The sequence below is a fragment of the Eretmochelys imbricata genome, chromosome 18, assembly GCF_965152235.1.
Source record: "Eretmochelys imbricata isolate rEreImb1 chromosome 18, rEreImb1.hap1, whole genome shotgun sequence".
In the NCBI taxonomy this organism is placed as follows: Eukaryota; Metazoa; Chordata; order Testudines; family Cheloniidae; genus Eretmochelys; species Eretmochelys imbricata.
In genome coordinates this window covers 17,366,126-17,387,200 of record NC_135589.1, presented here as the reverse complement: position 1 = coordinate 17,387,200, position 21,075 = coordinate 17,366,126, and the positions used below count along the sequence as shown (strand labels likewise).

The window sequence follows — 21,075 nt, the reverse complement described above, 5'->3', positions numbered from 1 at the left end:
GCACATGGGACAGGCCTGACCTCAGTGCCTACATCTGAATCCCAGAGAGTCTGGATTCTGAGCCGGACCCTGACCTCAATGGTGTGACTCCTGAATCCACAACATTCACCGTAACTTTGGGAAAGTCTGGATTCAACTCCACAGTCAAACTGCATAGACCCCCTATAGATTTGGATTCTTGTCTGGAATCTCAGTGCAACTTTGTGGAGCCTAGGTCATGACACCCTTGAGCTTTGGGGAAGATCCTGAGGCAAGTACCACCAATACCGCCCACCTCAGCTCTGTGTTGGCACAGAAAACAAAGACAGGCTGGTTTTGGTATAGATGAAGCCTGCCCTTAATTAAATCTGCCCCTCCATCATTCTGGAGCAGTTGCCGAGTACAAAGGACGTAACGTAAATCAAAGGAGTTACTGAACTGGTAAACACCATCTGTCTTTTTCACACAGCATTATTTAAACTTGACAGGTCTAAGATGGCATCTGTCACATGATGAGCCACTAAATCGTATTCAAGTTCCCATGCAGAAGACGCAGAATTGTTCGGTTAACCCCTTGGCGTCTGATTCTTTCTGTGCTTCTCCAATAGCCAGCTACCATTCTAGCAGACACTAACAGCATGGATGCTCTTTCCTAGTTATCCTGTATGTATCTAGCAGTGTGCGAATGGAAGGCGCCAGGGAAGGAACAATCATGTTGCTGATGGAGTCTACCCATCTTGGGATACTGCTAAGTCATCCACTCTGAAGAGGATTCCCCCCTCCCCCTTTTTGAATGCACCAAATTCAAAGCATTTTCATGGGGTGAAATGTTCCCTAACCGCTTATTGGGTTTTATTACACACAAACATGCTTCCCCTGTTCTCCATTGAGCCAAGCTAATTGAGCAGAGGGAAGAAAGTGGATACATGCTAAATCACAAAACCAAGGAACTTCACAGATTATACGAAAATGATCCCAAACCCCAAACATTTACCGAACCCTTGCTCCTCTCCAGAGGTTGGGGATGCAAATAAGTAGGACCCTACTAAATTCACGGCCACGAAAAATGTGTGTCAGACCCTGAAATCTGGTCTCCTGCCATGAAATCTGGTCTTTTGTGTGCTTTTACCCTGTACTATATGGATTTCATGGGGGAGACCAGCTTTTCTCAAATTGGGGGTCCTGACCCAAAAGGGAGTTGCAGGAGAGTCACAAGGATATTTTAGGGGGGTTGCAATATTGCCACCTTTACTTCTGCGCTGCCTTTAGAGCTGGGCACCCGGAGAGCGGTGACTGTTGGAGGGGTGCCCAGCACCCCACCAGCAGCGGTGCAGAAGTAAGGGTGGCAATACCAGACCATGCCACCCTTCCTTCTGTGCTGCTGCTGGGGGCGGCTCTGCCTTCAGAGCTGGGCTCCCGGCCAGCATCTGCTGCTCTTCAGCTACTCAGCTCCGAAGGCAACGCTGCCGCCAGCAGCCGTGGAAAAGTAAGAGTACCGCAACCCCCCCCCCCCCCAATAACCTTGCGACCTCCCACCCTTGCCCCAAACTCCTTTTTGGATCAGGACCCCTACAGTTACAACACTGTGAAGTTTCAGATTTAAATAGCTGAAATCATGAAATTTAGTACTTTAAAAATCCTATGACCATGAAATTGACCAAAATAGACTGTGAATTTGGTAGGGCCCTACAAATAAGATAGAATTCTGATGACAACCACCTGTAGTTTCAGGTCTGACGTGCCAAAACCCAAACAATGAGGTTTTGCAGAACTGGAACCAAAGGCCAAGCCATTTTTGATGTTGTTCTCCCTGTGTATCAGACAGATTTGCTCATCTGTTTCACTTATCAATTTAAAGATGGACATTGTCCAGCTACAGGGGCTTCCAGAACCCACCCTTTACATGGCATTTGGGGTTCACTGCCTTCTGTACTTTGCTTGGATCCTGTAATTAGTAGATTAAGAGTGAAACAAATCCCAGAACTGCACTGCAAGATAGAGGTCAGCTCCAGTGATTCGATGTTCAGAGACCAATAGGGTGAAATTCACCTCTGTGCAAAGAGCCCAGGTAAGCGGTGCCCAGGCCCTGTTACAGGGCCAAATGACATCCAATCCTGCAGTAAGAGGCTGGGAGGCTAACATGCAGTTGTCTCTTTATTCCAAGTCAGGCTGCTGAGTTTATCCAAGTGTAGCTAGTCGGCTACATCCTTCTCTATGAGCTGCAGAGGACATCCTGGAACCCAGCAAGAAGCTGGAAACACATTGCCAGCAGCCCCCAAACAGGAGAGGCTCAGACCTCGTAGAGCTGTTTTGCTGGTCTAGCTTATACCAGTTCCCCAAATGAAACAAACAAGGGCTTTTTTGCCAGCATAAATGTGTCTACAGTAGGGCTTTTGGCAGCATAACTACATGGGAAGTGACGTAGCTATACCAGCAAAACTTTTAAGCATAGGCCAGGCCCCCAGACTGGCATCAGAGAGATGTCAAAGGCTGGGACCGACCACCAGCCAGTTCTCCTAGAAGACACCGATTCTGCAAGGCATTCACATAAGATCAGTTTCTACAGAAGTCAATAGCAGCTGAAGGTACCCCACACCCTGCAGAGCAGACTAAGAGGGTCTGGCATGGCTAGCACCTATACATTTGGGGTTAGGAAGTGGTCACACTGTGTAGCCTACCTGAATTTCTGGGAAAAGTTCTTGACGATCTGGACTATCCTTCCATCTGCAATGAGATCCAGGGGAGACTTTCCCCTGTGGTTGGCGTAATTAATATCTGCTCCTTCCTGTGCTAGGTAACACGCAATCGCAGCACCAACGTTCAGCTCTACATTTCCAAGGAAGCCAGAAGCCTGGAGCTAAGAGAGGGGGAGAAAGTCTCTGTTAAGGCACTCAGAAACCTGGCTATGGGTCAGACCCTAGAAAACCAGCCTCAGTTCTCGGGCTTGCAATTTGCAGGTGCAAAGAGCTGCGGGTGTAATTTTGCACCCCTTATCTGTGAACACAATCAGATACTTGGACATCTAAGTCACATACTTATTTTTACTACAGTAGTGCCTAGAGGCATCAGCCACGACCGGGCCTCATTGTGCCAGGTGCTGTACATTCTTGTAGTAAGAGATATTCCCTGCTCCACAGAGAGTGATCTAAACAGATGAGTCAGACAAAAGGTGCGAGAAAGGAAGGATTATCATCCTCACGTTAGAGATGGGGACCTGAGGCACAGAGAAATTAAAGTGACTCAACCAAGGTCACACAAGAAGTCTGGGAATTGAACACTGATCTCCTTAGTCCCCAGTCCAGTGTGTTAACCACAAGGCCTTCCAATCTCTCTCAGTTACCCTGCCCATAACTTACACATACAATTTTTCCGACATAAAACTTAAATAAAATTTACAATTTTTCAGACATAAAACATAAATTTAGTGCCAGGCTGAAGAGCAGGGTCTAACTGTTGGTATTTGCAATTTCCAACACAATAAAGGAGAAGGAGGAGGAGTGTGCGTGTTACAGGGAGAAAACCACAACAGATGGCTCATTAGTTTGGCAATAGCTTATAAAAACTGACACACAGCAAGGCACCTAAGCTCTGCACTACTCTAATGAGACATGAGGGTAAGGGAAGGAAGCAGCCTGGTCAAATCCATCCATGTCAAGATGAGGCTAAAGTATAAGGAGGACAGTGTTGTTGTTAAGGCATGGGACTGAGACTCAGGACACCAGGGTTGTATTCCTGGCTCTGCCACCAGGTCACTTTTCATCTTGGGAAAACCGCTTCCCCCCTGCCCACTGGGCCTCAGTTTCCCCACCTGTGAAATGGGGATAATAGCTGATGCAGAGAAGGCTCCATTTGATAGATTTGTGAAGATGCTAGCTGGTTTTGTAAAAAATGAAACACGAAGTGCCAATTTCACACACCCCAACAGCCATTCTATTTTACAACTCTGCCAGCAAGACCCAACTTTGCTTTGCCTTTCTATGCTGCACTGAAGTCAGAGAGCTAAATTCAGAGCATGTCTGAGTGGCACCAGATTAGGCTGGCAGGCTATCAGTCAGTTTGTTGAGCTTGAAGGTTTGCTGCAGATAAGTCCAATGATACAAGTCTGATCTGCTACACCGAGAAGCTTAAAATATGGAAATGTAATTCAGCTCTGGGGATTCCCTGGGGGTTTGGCCTGGAGACTTACCAGAACAGCCTGATAACAGAGGAAGTCTGTGCTGTATCCCATCCTCCACCCCAACCTCTTCCACTTGACCCTTGTTCTGCCACCAATTCCTTTTGTATTTTGATCTTAAGGCTCTTGGCAGAGCTAGTCCCAGCGCAGGCAAGCAGGATTTCCCCCTCCCACCCGCTGCTCTGATGGCCAAGCTCTCAGCTGCAGGCCTCCTGAGATTAGACTCCTGGGCCTCCTGGGAGCAGAGACAGGTGACGAAGCTGCATTGCACAGAGGCAGCACAAACACATTTCCATTACAAGGTACATGAAAGACACTACATTAAAGCTTCAGGGATGAATAGTTAGTGGATGGAGTCTCAAGTGGCGGCTATTTAGGGGGAGGGGAACAGGGAAGGTCCCTGCCTTCTTAGATTATTGAATGCACCATTGCATCCCAGGGGAATATCCACTGGTTGGCCCAGTAGGTCATGTGCATGCTGCAGAACAGAAAGGACTATCTGAATCTCAGCACACTCCAGCCTCCAGTTAGCAGCGGGTAATGCCATCTGCTGGCCCACCTGAAATGAATGCAGGGATCTCAGCCCAGGCCCCAGCAGAAAGGCGTCCACAGCACAGAAACCACCACTGCTATTTGCACCCTACTTGCCAGTCACAGCACAGAGGCCAGGACTGAATGGGTCACTGAGACTAAATTGCCCCCCATGCCTGGGCGATGGTGCCCCCTCCATGCTAGAGCTAGGCACGTTAATAGCTAGGGGGAAGTGCATATGGGAGGCTAGCCTGGGCTGCTGGGTGCGTACCTATTCTGCAAACAGAGCATGTTATTTGACAAGGGCTTTACATCAGGCCCTATAAACTTAGAGTGGAAGGAGTTGTACATTTAGGCTGAGACTGTCAAAGCCCCCGGAGGACACAATCCAATTAATAGTAATGGGAACTGGGCGTCCAAAACCATTAAGATAGCTTTGAAAAATCTCTGCCTGCAGTATTAGCTCCTAGGGCCTGCAGCATGGCAGTCCCAAAAGCTAGTCAGCCTCTGTAAAAAGAGCTCAGCGAATTACTAGAAACCTGCCCGTTCTGCAGCCACCTTTGCTCATGTTCCCAGACTGGTAGAATAAAGAGTGAGGAATGATTGACAGACTGCCTGCGACTAGCAAAAAGTGGGGATGCTGGGGCTGGGCTCTGATTACCGAATCAGCAATCAGCCTCTGCCCTGCTGGGGGGACCTATTTGTGCCTCCTGTACCACCCACTGGCATCATCAGTTCTTGCAATCAAAGCTGGTGCCATGGCTTACAGCAAGCTAATGAACGGAAGAGGTGGAATTTTCAGAGCAGATAAGGGTAGGATGGGGCGGGGGGGGAGGGGGACAGGCAGTTTGGCGCACTGTGTGCAGAACTGAATTATACCGATTTGTTGGTTTTCTAAATCACTGTAAATTGCGTTTGAATTTGATCTCAGATTTTTAATTTGTCAAATTATCTTTGCACTGGAATAATTCTCAACTCACCCAGATTGTGTGCACTTGGTATTTGCCCACACAGCTTCCGCTGTAAATTGGCACACAAGTGTACATGTACGTAAACAGGTGATGGAGTAGTTTGAAGGGCTAATTTTATGCCGAAAGCCTTTGCAGGAGGGCTAAGCTTCCAATAGCTGACGTGCCCTGGCCCCTCTATTTGAGGCCTAAGGATCGAGTTTTCCTGAGTTCAGATTGAATGTGAAATTCAGCCCTGGAGCAATTACAACTGAAGTCAGCCATGTGACACCATGGACAAGTTTGGCCCAGAGAGATAGCAGGCATGCTGAAAAGCAACTTTTCCACTGCACTCCTGGCCTTGCAGGATAACAGCTCCTGAGGTCTGGTTGGGGGTGCCCCGCAACGTTCCCCCCTCCTAGCGTGTGTTTGTTTTGCAAGCGGGAACTGTAAAAGGGAAGCCTCCAGGCCTTCAGAGCATGCGCCGACAAGGACTATAGCAAGAGGTGGAATGCTGGGAAGCAATTACTTCAGTCTCCAGCTCCTCCTCACAGAGGGGAACGGGAGATGGGGGAAAGACGTGAAACAGCCACACTCCTCTGCTCAAATTCTCACACCTTTTGCCCCAAACAGAGTGAAATCAATGATTGGGGGGGGGGAAGGGGGAGGGGAGTAGGCATGATTCTGGCACCATTGACAGTAATGAGTGTGTTGCCATTGGCTTCAGTGGGCCAGGATTTTACCCTTTATAGAGTTCAACAGACAGTACGTGATACTCTCTCTCATGCCCCTGGATGGAGCTAAGGTGACAGATGAAAACTACCCCTTGCTTGGATACGACGTAGTCCCCCTGCCACATGCACACGGTGTCTTGTTCCCTACCCAGCTACTTTCGCACCCTGCAGGTCAATTGTCCTTATGTTCTTAGTACCATCCAACAGGAAAAGTGAGCCAGTGCAGCACCGTCTATGAACTAAGGCCAGGACTCCTGGCTCTGCTACTGGGGCCCAGCCACTTCCCCCCTCTCTGCCCCATCTGTAAAATGGAGAAAGGGATACTGATGCAGCTCTTGGGGGCACGATGGGGGAGTTCACGTCCGAGAGCCAAGTATCATAGGACTCAGAGATAGAAAAAGGCCCCTTCGGTCACATCCAGCCCTTCTCCCCTTGATCAAGGCTGGGTCATTCCCTACAAACACATTCCCAAGTGCTTAGTACAGTCTGGTTTAAAAGGACTCCACCATTTCCCACTGGAGACTGCCGCCCACCCTAACCTACTGTCCATGGCCCTTCCAACGCCACAAGGCACTTCCCTGGAGCGGCGCTGTTCCCTCTCTCTCTCACCTTGGAAAAGAGGGACGGTCCCTCCCCACCTTCCTGTTCCTCTGCCATGATTGACATCAGTTGCTGCCGTTCTAAGACAATGTGCATGGCTGTGTCTCCGTCCTCGTCCTCGGCGTTGACATCGCTGCCTTCGCGTACCAGCAGCTGCACCAAGTCCATGTGCCCCTGGGTGACTGCCAGGTGCAGGGGAGTCTGGTTCCGGCTGTTCCTGAGGTTGACATCACAGCGACCCTTAAAGGGAGAAAAACACTAAGTGGAGAAATAGTGGCAGAGTCCCAGGAACACCCCCATTGAACACTAGTTTCATGGCACATGGAGAAGACCTGGACTATCAGTTCCATCCCCATGCAAGTGCAGTGTAGGGGGGATCCAAAAGGGGGCAGCAAAGGGATCCTACTTTTCATCCTTGCCCCAAGGTCCAGAAAGCCTCGACAGTCAGGTGATGCAGAGGTTATTGCAAGGGAACAAGTGCATGGGAATTTCCTCCTGGCTGGTAATGATCTGGAGGTGACAGCTAGTAAATTACTTGACACCTGCAAACTGAAGGCCTGGAACAAGTCCAGACAGTCACGGACCAGCTCCTAAACTCAACAAAGCAAGACTGATTCCTTGTTGTGTCTTTTGCTTCGGTTTCCCTCAAGGACTCAGACCGCTGAAGAAGTAATAGGAAAATCTCTCTAATGCCAGGAGACAGGATGCAGCAAACACGCAGCTAGCCTCTCCTGAAAGGATACCCTATTAGAAGGCTCAACAGTCATTTTGCCAGCACTGGGTCTGCAGAGGACAGTGCTGGCGAGGAGTCAGAATGCACTTTAAATTGAAGCTGGGTTAGCAGTGGGGACTACACCAGACATAATAAAATCACCTTAATACTTTGCATTACACAGTGCCCCCTAGGGATCTCTGTGGCAACAAATATTGATTAATAAAGCTACTGCATCCCTGTGAGGCAGAGGTACCCACCATTGCAGAGGTGGGGAAACAGAGGCCAAGCACAACAAATCAGAGTCTGAAACAAAACCCAGGAGTCCTGAACTCCAGCCACCACTTTCTCCAAAGCTGGAACTAGATCCCAGGGTTGGAACCCTGGCCCCACCAAAGTCAACGGCAAAACTCCAATTTACTTCCCAACTTCTGGTCCCCTACTTTCACCACTAGAGAATATTGTCCTGAGGGGCAGGAGTAGCACCTTGAAATCAGGGCTCCTAGTCCCCTTTGATCCAAGCTATGATACTTCACTCCTAGCCAGAACCTGCAGCAGTTGCCCTAGTGATTCCTAGTCCCTCTGCTCTACGCTCTGGACACCGCCCCCTTCCTTTTAGACTCACACCTTTTAGAACTGGCGATGACCCGAAACATGAACTTGCCACTTCTCATGCAAGTTATTTACCTCTCTGATTAAAATTTCTGCTACTTCCATGTGGTTATTGAGGGCAGCAAGATGCAGGGCGGTGAAGCCATCTTCCTTTTTAGCATCAACCAACTGCCGGGCTCTTGCCAGAATCTTCTTTATGGCTCTGGGAGGTTAACGAGATTAAAGGAGAGCCCAGAGAGTTACTTGTCAACAGGAGACTGATGCACAAGAGACAGGCCTGCCTCCTCTGTTGAGCAGTGATTAGTGTTCCTAATGTTATAACAGGCAGTGTCACGAGCAAGGACAGTGATCCAGAAAGCTCCATCCATCTTACAGATTGGATTAGGAAAGTCAAACAAAAGCCCTCTGTTTTCTTTTAATAAAGCGGGATAAATTCACAATGTCAATGTTAGTAATGAGATGGATGCATCCCCAGACCAGTCTGATGGAGGACGCACACAGGGCGGATCTGACCCAGCGTTTTCAGTCATCATCAGCAATGTCCCACCCCTAACAGCTGAATGCTCCAGGCACAGGACTGGGGCAGACAGTCAAAGGAGATCAGAGATTGGAAGCCATGGGAGAAGTGGGGGAGGTCTGAGACATGGAAAGAAGGAGGCTGCTACAAGTGAAGGCACAGTGAGAGGAGAGGGGCAAAGGAAGAATCAGGGGGCTGCTTGACAATTTTCCATCAAGACTCCCCCCCTCCCCCAAAACCAACAAAAAAGGGAAAACTGGTTGTGTGTTCTATATTTATTTTTGGTGTCAGCAATTGTACGCATTTTCCCCTGGTTCTTTTGCCTCCTCACAGAAATGGATATCTGGCTATCTTTGAGTGCTAGCCATTTGACTTGAGGTGTCAAAAAAAATTATTCTCCTCTTCTCTAACCAACACAGCAGGGTTCGCTGGACCCTCTCAGGCTTTTGAGAAGTCAGGAAATCTGTAGCCTTGTCTCCACTAGAGAAGGTTTGCTCGGATAACTCCCAGAGTGGAGAGGAGGGTTATGTCAGTTCCTCCAATGAAATAAGCTACACCAGCAAAAGGTTTTTTTTTCCATCTATACCAGAGCTTTTTCCTGGTATAAAAATGTTGTAAAGAATCCCACCCCTCACACTGACACTATTACACTGGCAAAAGTTCCTAGTGTAGACATGGCCTTAGTTTTTATAAAAGATACACAGAACCATGATTTTTAATGGATCTACAGTGGCAGCTTTACCTAGGCAATCACAACTAGACACACAAGACTTCTCCAACTGCTTTAAAATACAGGTCTCAGACGTGTAGCCGGGAAGTTTGCGAGGGGTGCAGCCTGTCTGCAGGTAGTTGTCAGGAAACTGAGCTATTTGTACTTTCACAGATCTCATAATCCTTGAAAAGGCTTCAGACCTCTGCCAGAAATCGCATCTGTGTGTGGGTCGCTTTCCAGGGCTCAGAAACAGAGGCTGCTCACAAGGCAGCAGAGAAGAAATGAACAAACGAATGAAGCACTTTGCTGCCATTTCTCCTGAAAGATGAGATGAGATTTTAGGAATGTGTTCATTGCTCCCTGGGAGCAGAGGGACGGGACTCTTTTCAGCTAAGGCTTAGGAAATCGCCTTTTGGAATATTAAGCACCTATTTCTGGTTCCATCTCAGAAGATGACTCTGCTGTGCTTCGCAAGGCTAAATGCACGGGTGTATTGTAGGAGAGAAGGTGGGAGAGGGGCAGAAAGGTGACTGCTTAAGACACTGCTCTGTGCTTGCACTGCCGACAATCACCGATCCTTGGTGTAATGATTGTGGTGATCTCAGCCTCGTCTTCCCTGACTAAGGAGCCATTTCTGCAGAGAATTAACACACTGATACAGGACCATGGGGTTAGAGATAGGGAAAGGATCTGAGAGGTCCTGAGTCCACCTCCTTTTGCAAGGGAAGCACCTGTCCCCTAACAGGACAATATCAGATACTACAAACTGGTTATGGAGAAGCACCTAGTTCACCCCCAAGGAGAAGGGGATTTCCTCTGGGAATTGGCAGAAGGGGTCTGGATGAGGGGTGGCACAAGCAACGGCAGCCAGGGAGCCAAGTTCTGCTGGGAGGGTCATTTCTGCTCTGTACATTTCCATGTCCTCAGCCTCAGCCCTTTCCTCAAAAGGCTTTTCATCCCCTTTCCCCAGCCTCATAGAGAGTCCGCTGGTCTCCCAATGCCCCTTTCACCAACCGCGGTTGCTGTCCCCGATTCATCACCAGCAGAGCAGGGAATTTCTAGCTCAGACCCAGGCTCCGCTCCCTGTCAGGATTACACAGCATGTCCTCAGCCCGTCCCAGGGGGCCTCCCATGCCCTGTGGGTTTCCCAGCGACGCACACCGCACCCTGATCAACAGGGTCACACGCTAAAAGCTCCCCCTTTCACTTACAGCTTGTTGCCCTTCAGAGCAGCATGGTGCAGCAGGTTGAAGCCTTGGCGATTCTGGATTGTGAAATCGATGTTCGGTACCTCGGTGAGGATCTCGATGATGTTTTTCAAATCGGCAGTGATGGCATAGTGCAGGGGGGTGTCATCAAATGAATCCTACAGGGAGCCATAGCAAAGTACAGGTGACATCAGAGAGACTCCCCTCCAACAAACCATCCCTGAGGGGCTGGCTGAGACAAGGATACGGGGCAAGTGCAGCCCAAACAACCACCGCCCGATGGCAGTTCGATGGCCTACATGAAATGAATTTTTTGGGCCTCAGCTCCTAGTAGACAAGCATCCACTTCACCGAAAGAGCCACCCCTGCCACTGGCCAGCCTTGAGGCTGGCAATCTTGATGATAGCCTCAGCAGGGAAGCCAAGGTCTGAACGGGCCTGCTGGAGAGTGGGGGTCTCTCCTTTCACTCCTAGGAGGAGTCCTTATGAGTTGAGGCTGAGGCACACGGACAGGGGAGATGGGCATGCTTGTGTAGCCAGAACCTAGATCGTGGGGGACAGACAGAGGCCTTCAGTTTCCTCGGCTGCCAATCCCCTAATTTCACACACCCCACAAGAAAAACTACTTCACTGGCCTCTAAAGACTAGTTACAGACCAGTCCGGTAGCCCTAGAAACGGGACAGGCCCAGTGACTTCATTGCTGCTCTCCCAAGTTCCTTTATACCAGATTGAAAAATAAAATCTCACCAGCCCGATATCGGGAACAGGAAGAGGCATCGTTGGAGCCTTCAGATATAATGCAATTAACGGGTCACCCTTTGCTGGAATAGCAGAAGGTGCTATGGGACCGGGTTAAGGCAGTGGTGCAAGTAGGGCGGTCGGTCCGGTCCGCCGTACCAGTAAGATATTTATAGCCAGTCCGCCACACTGGAAAGACACAGGAGGAGCAGAACGTGGGGCCATCCCACTCCAGCCCGGCTGTACCGCCCCCAGCCCTTCCATGCAGCTGCGTCTAGCGTCTCCTGTCCGGGGTTTGTAGGCAGCCCCGCCTGGGGGCAGTACTGTTACAGCCGTGCCGGAGCAGCTGCTGGCATGGAGCTGCACGGCAGCCCCGCATTCTGCTCCTTTCGCTGCTGCGGTTCCCGGGAGAGCCCCACAGTTCTCCCAGGAACGGCAGCAGCAAACGGAGCAGAACCCCACACCAGCTGGTCCTCCGGCGTGGGCAGAGAGGTGTCGGTGTGCAGGGAGGGACCCAGAACTAGACTAGCAGGGTGGCTGCGAGTTCTAGGCAGAAGCCAGCCCAGCACCACAGGACACTGCCAAGCTCTCAGGATCGACTTTCACCCACAACCGTTAAGCAGCAAAAATATCTTCAATGATACGAGGCATGAAAATAACCTACTGGGAGGTTGACGTCACAGTTGTGCTCACAAAGGATCCGCACGATCTCTGTGAATCCTTTGTTGACGGCGACATAGAAGGCTGTGCACTTGGCATTGTTCAGCAGGTTTGCATTGGCTCCTTGGCTGACGAGCACATGGACAACCTCAGCTTGATTCCTGGTGTAAAAAAAAAAAATTGGACACTATGATCAAAAGATGGAGATTCTCTGTCTACAACTATTAGACATGCAACATCATGAGTATCTTGGTTCTTGCATCCTTCTCTTGTCTCATAAAAAAAAAAAAATCCTAACTGGAGCACCAGGCTTTGCTCTCTGTTGGCGTAATGTAAATCTGGAGTAACCCCTGTTGACTTTGATGGACTTCCTCTGGATTTACACCAGGGTAATAGAGAACAGAATTCAGCCTCCTGTCTGTCTAGACTGTACACAGACATTCAAAAAAGGAACTCAAAATTCAGTCACCTTCTCTTCCTTTCACATACCCCAAACCCCAGTAACCCCCGTTTTCTCCCAAGGTGTTCATACCATGGAGAATTCACCTTCGCATGGAGATTGGGGCTTCAAGCAAACCAACCCCTGGAGTTTGAGGGCCACATCCTCAGCTAGCATATATTAGTGCAGCTCCATGGTTGGAGGCCTTTCCCCTCTCTGTGGTGCTAGATCAAATCTAGCTGTGCTGATTTGCACCAGCTGAGCATCAGGCCCTTGGCACAGAGCATCACTGAGGTTACACTTGTACGAAGGGAGAAAAAGCTCCTACCCAAAAGCTGCATAATGGAGAGCTGCGTCCCCCTCTTCATCCCTCAGATCGATGTTGGCATTCGCCTGCAGTAAGATCTTCACAACCTCTACCCGGCCCAGGTGGGCAGCGACTTGCAGTGCGGTTCTGCCCTGATTCTTTATATCAACCTGCAATAATGGAAGGATCCAGGCATATAATTGTTTAGGAAAGGTCTCAATGTGCACTCAGGCACTGTTCCTGCTCCAAGACTCTGTATAACTTGATGGGAAAGAGAGATGATTACTTGTATTCTACAGCACCCAGAAGGTCTAAGCAGGATCTGGGGCCCATTGTGCTGGGCACAGGCCACGGAGCTGAAGATTGGAAGAAAGCTAATGTACCAATCTTTAAAATGGGTAAATGAGATGACCTGGGTAATTATAGGCCTGCCAGTTTGACATTGATTCTGGGCTGACACAGGACTCAATATGAATTAAATAAGGATAATGTAATTAAAGCAAATCAACATGGATTTATGGAAAACTACTGTCAAACAAACTTGGTTTTGTTTGTTTTTTTAATGAGAGTCTGAGTTTGGTTGATAAAGGTAATGGTGTTGATGTAATATACTTGGACTTCTATAAGGCATTTGACTTGGTACTTGCATGACATTTTGATTAAAAAATTAGAATATAAAATTAAAATGGCACACATTAAATGGATTAAAACCTGGCTAAGTGATAGGTCTCAAAATGTAATTGTAAACAGGAAATTGTCATCAAGCGGGTATGTTTCCAGTTGGGTCCAACAGGGACCAGTTCTTGGCCCTACACTATTTAACATTTTTATCAATGACCAGGAAGAAAACATACCATCATCACTAAAAGTTTTCAGATTACATAAATTGGGGGTGTAGTAAATAACTAATAAGGTAGGTTGTTGCTACAGCGTGATTTGGAATGGTTACACTGGGAGCAAGCAAACAATACACATTTTAATATGGCTAAATGTAAACGAATACATCTACGAACAAAGAATGTGGGACTCTACCCTGGGAAGCAGGGACTCTGAAAAAGATTTGGGGGTCATGGTGGATAATCAGTAGAACATGAGTTCTCAGTGTGATGATAAAGCCAAGAGAGCAAATGTGATCCTGGGATGCATAAATGAGGGAATTCCAAGTAGGAGCAGAGAGGTTATTTCACCTCTGTAGTTGGCATGGGTGCAACTGCGACTGGAATCCTGTGACCAGTTCTGGTGCCCACAGTTCAAGACGGATATTGAAAAATTGGAGAGAGTTCAGAGAAGAGCCACAGGAATGATTAAAGGATTAAAAAACAGGTCTTACAGTGACAGAGTCAAAGAGCTCAATCTATTTAGCTTAACAAAGAGAAGATTACGGTGTGATTTGATTACAGTCTGTAAGTATCTACATGGATAACAAATATTTAGGCTCTTCAATCTAGCAGAGAAAAGTCTAACACACTCCAAGGGCTGGAAGTTGAATCTAGACAAATTCAGACTGAAAATTTAAGACAAATTTTTGACAGTGAGGATAATTAACCATTGGAACAATTTCCCATCTCCATCACTGACCGCTTTTAAATCGAGATGGCTGTTTTACTAAAAGTTCTGCCCCAGGAACTATTTTAGGAAGTTCCATGGCTTGTGTGATACAGGAGATCAGACTAGATAATCACATTGGTCCCCTCCAGCCTTGGAATCTATGAATCAGAGGCTTGCTGTGCCCCCAAAAGTCTGATGCCCCCCCCCATTGAGAACCTCTGTTCTAGGGTTTAGGAGCGGGGTGGCGCACTGAAGTTTACTGTATGCAGGATATCTATGCCCCCAACACCACTTTAAATGGCACTGCACAGCCCTGGCTGCTGTACAAAGCTAAAATAAAAGGCACTTCCTGCCCCAACCAACATATTGACTCATTCCAGACCCCAACGGTGAAAGGGCACTTGCTGCCAAAAAGGGAGTGGTGCAAGCACAGACCTGGATGCTATGTCAGGAACTCCTGGGTGTCTAATCCCAGATCTTGTGTCAAATCCCACAGGGACCAGGGCTGATTCTTAACTTCTCTGCCAAAAGCTACAGTAGCCAACAATACCTCCCTGCCTGGCAGGGGGGCGAGAGGTCAGTTGATGTTCGCACTGGGCTTTGAAGGAGGCGAATATGATATAAGCACCAAGTATTCTCAGTCACTCAGACTTACATACCGGGCAGCCTGGAGGGCTAATCACAGTGCTGACCTGCTGCTGTGAGATTTAAGGATCAAGGAGTTGAAGATCAAAGTAGAAGGCCAAGACAGGAGGGCAGGGACACTAATGAAATCAATGAATGGTTAAAGGGAAAGAGTGAGGGATCTGGCAAAGGCTTCATGGCTTGGCAAGTAACACAGGGAGTTTTTCTACAGCTGATCCTGTGCAAAGCAGTAGTTTGTGCAGGGTTTCTTTCTTGGGCTTAGACAGGATGGTGATTCTGGTAATGACACACTGGATGCCAATGCATCCTCCTTACGTAAAGGGCTTAACATTGGTATCTGCCCCATTGGGAGCCCCTTGGCAGGCAATTCATCTCACCTTGCTGAGCAAGCCCTTGGATCCGCCTGCCTCTCGCTATATATAACTGCCTAGTAGAAAGAACAAATTCCTCTCCGAGGCCAGGATGCAGCGAGACTATTCCTGACCTAATCCTGACACGTGGCACTTTCCCATTTCAGATTAGACCCCATCACTGGTGCCTGGCTATATTCTTTCCTTCCCCGTATCTCCTAACTTTGCATGTAATGAACTGGAACAATTATCTGGCAGCAAACCATTAAGTCAGACCTTAGATCTCAGCTTCATTATAGTCCTCTCAGAATGGATCCTGGTGTTTGTTAATGTCCCATCAATCTGCTCCCGCTTGCCACATGGCCAGGGCCTCCAGAGGATTTATGTTCCTTTCCCAGCTGCTTCCAAGGACACCATGTGAAGGCATTCTGCTCTCTAGTTCTCTGGCTTGTGACAGATGCATTTACTCACGCACAAACCTGCAGCTTTTAAGGGGGTAGCTAGGATCTTGGGCAATCTTCCAGTGTTTGAATAGGTGGCTACAGAGACCACCCAGCCCCCAAACTGTACTGCGAAGGCATCTGTATACAAACTCTTCTCTTTATCGGCAATGCATTAGGATGAGGGCCACATTATCACAAGTGCCTAGTATGTGTGCACGGAGAATGCAAACAACAGGTACGTAGTAATACGGGTTAGCTCTTGTATAGCACCCTTCGTCAACAGATCTCACTATCCCTATTCTACAGAGATGGGGCACTGAGAAGCTAAATGACTTGCCCAAGGTCCCAGAGGAAGGCGATGGTGGAGGTGGGAATAGAACCCAAGAATTCCGAGTCCCAGTTGAGTGCCCTGACCACCAGACCATGCTGCCTCAGTAGAATGGTTTCTGTGTTCATGTAATTTATTCTGGGATTGGCTCCACTGGTCTGATCCTACCAGACATCTCTACTCAGTCCCGATGCAGCAGAACATAGCAGGTAGCCTGGGGCTGCACCTCCAGCCATGCTGCCTGGCTCCTGGAGGATTCAAGCAGGCCTGTCACTGAAATACACATTTCTTGCATTGGTTGCCACTAGAAACTGGGCATGTCAGGCTGCTTATGTGAATTCTAAAGAGTGGATATAGGAAAGGAGAGGGCAGAGTTCAAGCTGGTGGGTCTGTTAGCATAGAGTCTGCATGTACTTCGGTGCGTAAGGGAGACTGCCCAGGCTAGATCAGTGGGGTTTCCTGCCCAGCCCTAACCCAGGCAAAAAGTGCCCTGCTATGACATGGCAGTTATCCCGGCTAAATTCCTGGGATAATGCCTCAACGCCCTCCACTGGATCTCAAAGCAACTTACGCACACCAGGGAATTCAGCCTCCCGCCCCGTGCTACAAAGCAGTGAGTTTTGGGATCCGCCGTTTGAGAGGGGAGGAAAGGAAATTTAGGCACACAAAAGGTGTCTAAGATACCACAGCAACTCAGCTCTCGACTTCTAGTCCCCCCCCCCCCGCTCTAACCACTGGACGACGCTTCCTCTTGAGCTACAATGGCACAGGGAAATTCTGCATGCCAGAGTCCCACAGCCCTGCCAGGGGGAGCAAAGGACCCCTTGAAGCAGAGGCAAGCTCTAGGACTGTCAGTTAAAGCAAAAAACCAGTCACCTGCTGTTAATTCCTTACAGTAGGTTTTAGCAGCCCCCCATTTGCTTTACACATCGACGACAAAAGACATCGACCTCGGAGGGTTTCTCTGAGACTTGCCTTGTCTGGGTATTTTTGAACCAGGTCCTCTACTTTAACAGCATTGCCATGCGCCGCCTCAACGACCAAGCGCCCTGGATGATCCAATTCCATCTTCTGGCACAGCAGTTTCTCTAGGATGGAGATCAAAGTGCCTGTGTGGGGATGAGAAACAGCCCCAGGTTACATAGTGGCAACGAGCAGCTGTATGTGTGACCACATGGACCCAGTATGGGCCTTTGTCCCTCTATACTGACTAGTCCATATAAAGAGCTTTATGAACTTGTTACTTTACTGCCTCCAGCTAACAGACATAGTCCTTTAGCTCAAGCAACAGAGGCTGATACTTCTGAATCCAGAGATCCCAGGTTCAATGCCTGCAGAAGACCCCTCCCTAACGGTCATTATATGTGGGCAAGCAATAACATGAATTCCTAGCTGTAGGGAAGGAGGAAGTTGGAAGACAATAAAAGGCTCATATCCTGCAGGAGAAAGGAAAATCCTGACCACAGGATTTCAGATTTGGTTTGCACTCACTACACTTCCCTGGTGTCTGATGGGAGTTCCACTTGTTATTTTCCATCAGAGAAAGTGCTAAGTCACCGAGTTTGGCTCTAGTTTCCTCCAAAGTTCAACAGGATTCAAACTAATTCCTGAATGGAGCCACAAACTTTGTTCCCCAGCAGTTTCTCTCTTTTTTTATGCTATCTTTTCTTGGGGTACGTGATGTAGGATCAATTTATTCTGCAAGACAAATCAACAAGCCTTCCCCTTTCTCAAACATACGGCCATAACTTTCATGACCAGATTTGCAAAACAGGAAACAACAAAACCAAACCCCAGCTTCACTGCTAGCGTGGGCTAACCTTCCCACCCACTGCAAAGTAGGGAAGCATCATTATACTCATGCTATGGACTGGGAAACTGAGGCACATGAGGTTATGCCATTTACCCACTGCCAAAATAGCAATCCTACAAAACAGCCAGGAAAAGAACCCAGGAGTCCTAAATCCTAGTCCTGAGGCTTAACCTTGAGACTATCGGTGCTCCCCTGATTTGGTTAAAATGGATTTTTGGGACTCTGCTTGGAGAAGGGTGATGTAGCGATTAGTCAGTTAACATCTGACACGTTCTAAAGAGAAATACTTTTGTTACCCTAGAAAGATGAAGTGGTTATTTTTCAGCCCTGGCCAGAACTGGACCACATCTCCCTCCCTGCTCTCTCACTTTTGGATTCCTTGGTGTTCTCCGTTGTCATGAGGTTTGCATCCTCGTCTCTCTGGTAGGCCGTGAGACAAGCTGGGTTAAAGGTCCAGGACTGCCCTCCGACAGACACTCTCAAGTCTCCATCCCCAAACACCTTGATCACCTTGCCAATGTGCCCTAGCGTCTGCAATGGGAAGAGATGGGGTTTTTTTGTTTTGTGTTTTTTTAAAAGGAAAGCAACGTATTTCCTGCTTTTCAGAACCAAGGCAACGCTTCTAAGGGTGGATTCCCAGGCAGCATTCCCAGCGTGTGAAGAGAAGCATTCACTGAGACGCTGCAGACGACAACTCCCACTTCAAGAACACACAAAAGTGTTCTCAACAGTTTCTTATTTGGTTGTATACAAAACGGATGTCTTTTCACATACTAGGGGAAGAGGGACGCCAAGGTACAATACAAACATCTGGAGAGGAAGCCAGTGAATCAACAAAGCATGGTTTACAGAACCCTAAGAGGCAGATAAAGCTGGAGGTCTCTGCTGTGCATTTTGCTGCTTATGGAGCACTCTGTATTCTGCTCTTTTGCCCCATGAATCTGATCAGAGGAGAGTTTTCCATTTGCAATGGTTTGTCCCTCACCCTTGAGAATTAGAGAAGAAAAGAGGGAGACATTAAATTTGTTTGCTTAAAATTTCAGCAGAATTTCCTTTTAAACTCATGGGTAGCTATCTCCTTTGACAGGTGTTTCCCCAACTCACCCTTTCCCTTATTTTCTGAACGCTGCTGGGAGGCCGCATTGCTGAGGACCAGATACATTAAGCAACATTCTTTCTCAAAGCCATTAGCATGCCCACATGTCTCCATGCACTGACCAATAGGGGGTGCTGAAGAGCAAGGAGGCTAGCATATCCAGCCGCTAACGTTTTTTTTTTATGGATTAGAAATTGCAAGTTACTGGACTGTCTTGGAACTGGAGCACACTCACAGGTGCCATTTCATCTGTCCACTCCCCATGACCAGCTTGGAATCGCTTCACTGTTTCCATATCATCTATCACACGGACAACATCATCAACCCAAAAGGTGTTGAGCTAAAAGAAAAAGAAAGGCATATGCTTTTATGGGATGAAACAAACAAAAAACCAAGGCAAAAAAAAAAAGATAACCCATAACAAAACAATTCCATAAAGCACTAACCTTTGCAAAAACATCAGTCATGTTATTTAAAAAAAGCCACGTGCAGGATTACGCAGGGCAAATGGTTTTCTTTTGCAGCCACTCACACGTGATTTTACGCGTATGAATATCAGCTGGGATTGCACAGGGATTTCCCCAGGTCTGCCCCGTTTCCATGCCAGATGCAGCACTCAGGGTTCAATAATATAGTTAACTCTGTACTGGTGTTAACTTTGTTTGCTATTTCCACCAGATATGGGAAGTCAGAGATCATCCATTTCCTTCCTTTGCCAGATGTTCCTGCTCTATGGAGAGGGACCAGTTTGCCCGTCTATGCCCGTCACCCACATAACCAAGTATGTTTAAATGCATCCACGTTCCAAAAGCCAGATCACTTTAGGGAAGGCTGGTAACCTTAACTTTATAAAGCAGGGCCCCAAGACAGGAGGAGTTGGACAAAAAAAGACTTGTATCTGTCAGAGAGCTCAGGCAGAGATGGGAAGGGAAGCCAGAAGTGACCAAAGAATGTGGCAAGAAAGCGTGCAAAGCCAAGAGAGCAAGAGGAAAGAAAAGGTTAGTTCCAGTTTGTCAGGTGCTCTGAGGATGACAGGTGCTTGCTAAAGGCTAGGTGTTATTGCTGGAAGCCTGGAAGAGCTAAAGATCAGCAGCCGAGACAAGACACACGGGCACGGCGGAAGTGTGGGGAAGAGAGAAGCAGCTGAAGGAGATAACCAGAAGGAATTGCCGCAGACAAGCGAGAGGTTAACATGTCTACACTGGCATTCAGACAGGTGCAAGGAAGCAGGAGCCACCAGTGTGGCTGCACTGTTCATACAGGTCCTGTCTTGGAGGGTGAGGCTCATCAGCTTCTCCTGGGCTCTGTGTGTCTGGCAGGGGGTTCATTTTAATTAAAAAGAAAAACCCCAGTAGCTTCCCTAACCATAATCACTGGGACTTGTCTGCTTACAGCCACCTCCTCACTTCTCAGGCCCACAAAGGGCCCTCGGAGTCCTGACAAGCAGAGTGCTGTGTGGGACGAACACAGAGTTAAATAACTGTCCCCAGGCAGCACCCCTGGGAACGGAGATGCAATTTAGAGGGGCCACCTCCCCTTTCCCGTTAGTAAAGCTGCTGTGTTACAACTCATTCACACCAGGGATACAACTGTGGACAAGGAGAGGCCAGGCATGCCATAACAGCAGCGTCGGCAATGGTATGGCCCAGGAAGGGGACAAGGGGGTACTTTCCCTAGAAACCAGGGGACACGCAAGCTTTTCATACCAGACAGAAATGGTACGCATCCGATGAAGTGAGCTGTAGCTCACGAAAGCTCATGCTCAAATAAATTGGTTAGTCTCTAAGGTGCCACAAGTCCTCCTTTTCTTTTTGCGAATACAGACTAACACGGCCGTTACTCTGATACCAGATAGAGTCACTGACTAGGTGCAAGTGGTCAGATAAACTACATGGTGTTGCTCTTGTTCCCTGATTGGAGGAGCAGCGCGAGCGCAAGCATGCATGCAAATATAAAATGTGATTAGTACGAATTCTCCGGCA

The 21,075-nt window shown here is 48.2% G+C and overlaps 1 protein-coding gene across 4 annotated transcripts in view; it reads right to left on the bottom strand.

Annotated features, from left to right (window-relative positions):
- MIB2 (MIB E3 ubiquitin protein ligase 2) overlaps positions 1 to 21,075 on the bottom strand; it is a 112,294-nt gene that overhangs the window by 6,472 nt on the left and 84,747 nt on the right. For 3 of the 4 annotated variants that reach the window (XM_077837617.1, XM_077837619.1, XM_077837620.1), the window contains 9 exons: positions 19,329 to 19,433; positions 18,366 to 18,528; positions 17,160 to 17,293; positions 12,892 to 13,040; positions 12,129 to 12,285; positions 10,730 to 10,884; positions 8,365 to 8,491; positions 6,975 to 7,205; positions 2,658 to 2,836 (listed from right to left, as the gene is read on the bottom strand). In XM_077837617.1, coding sequence (XP_077693743.1) covers positions 2,658 to 2,836; positions 6,975 to 7,205; positions 8,365 to 8,491; positions 10,730 to 10,884; positions 12,129 to 12,285; positions 12,892 to 13,040; positions 17,160 to 17,293; positions 18,366 to 18,528; positions 19,329 to 19,433 — 1,400 coding nt within the window. The remainder of the gene's footprint in view (positions 1 to 2,657; positions 2,837 to 6,974; positions 7,206 to 8,364; positions 8,492 to 10,729; positions 10,885 to 12,128; positions 12,286 to 12,891; positions 13,041 to 17,159; positions 17,294 to 18,365; positions 18,529 to 19,328; positions 19,434 to 21,075) is intronic. The other variant, XM_077837618.1, reaches the window with a different exon arrangement.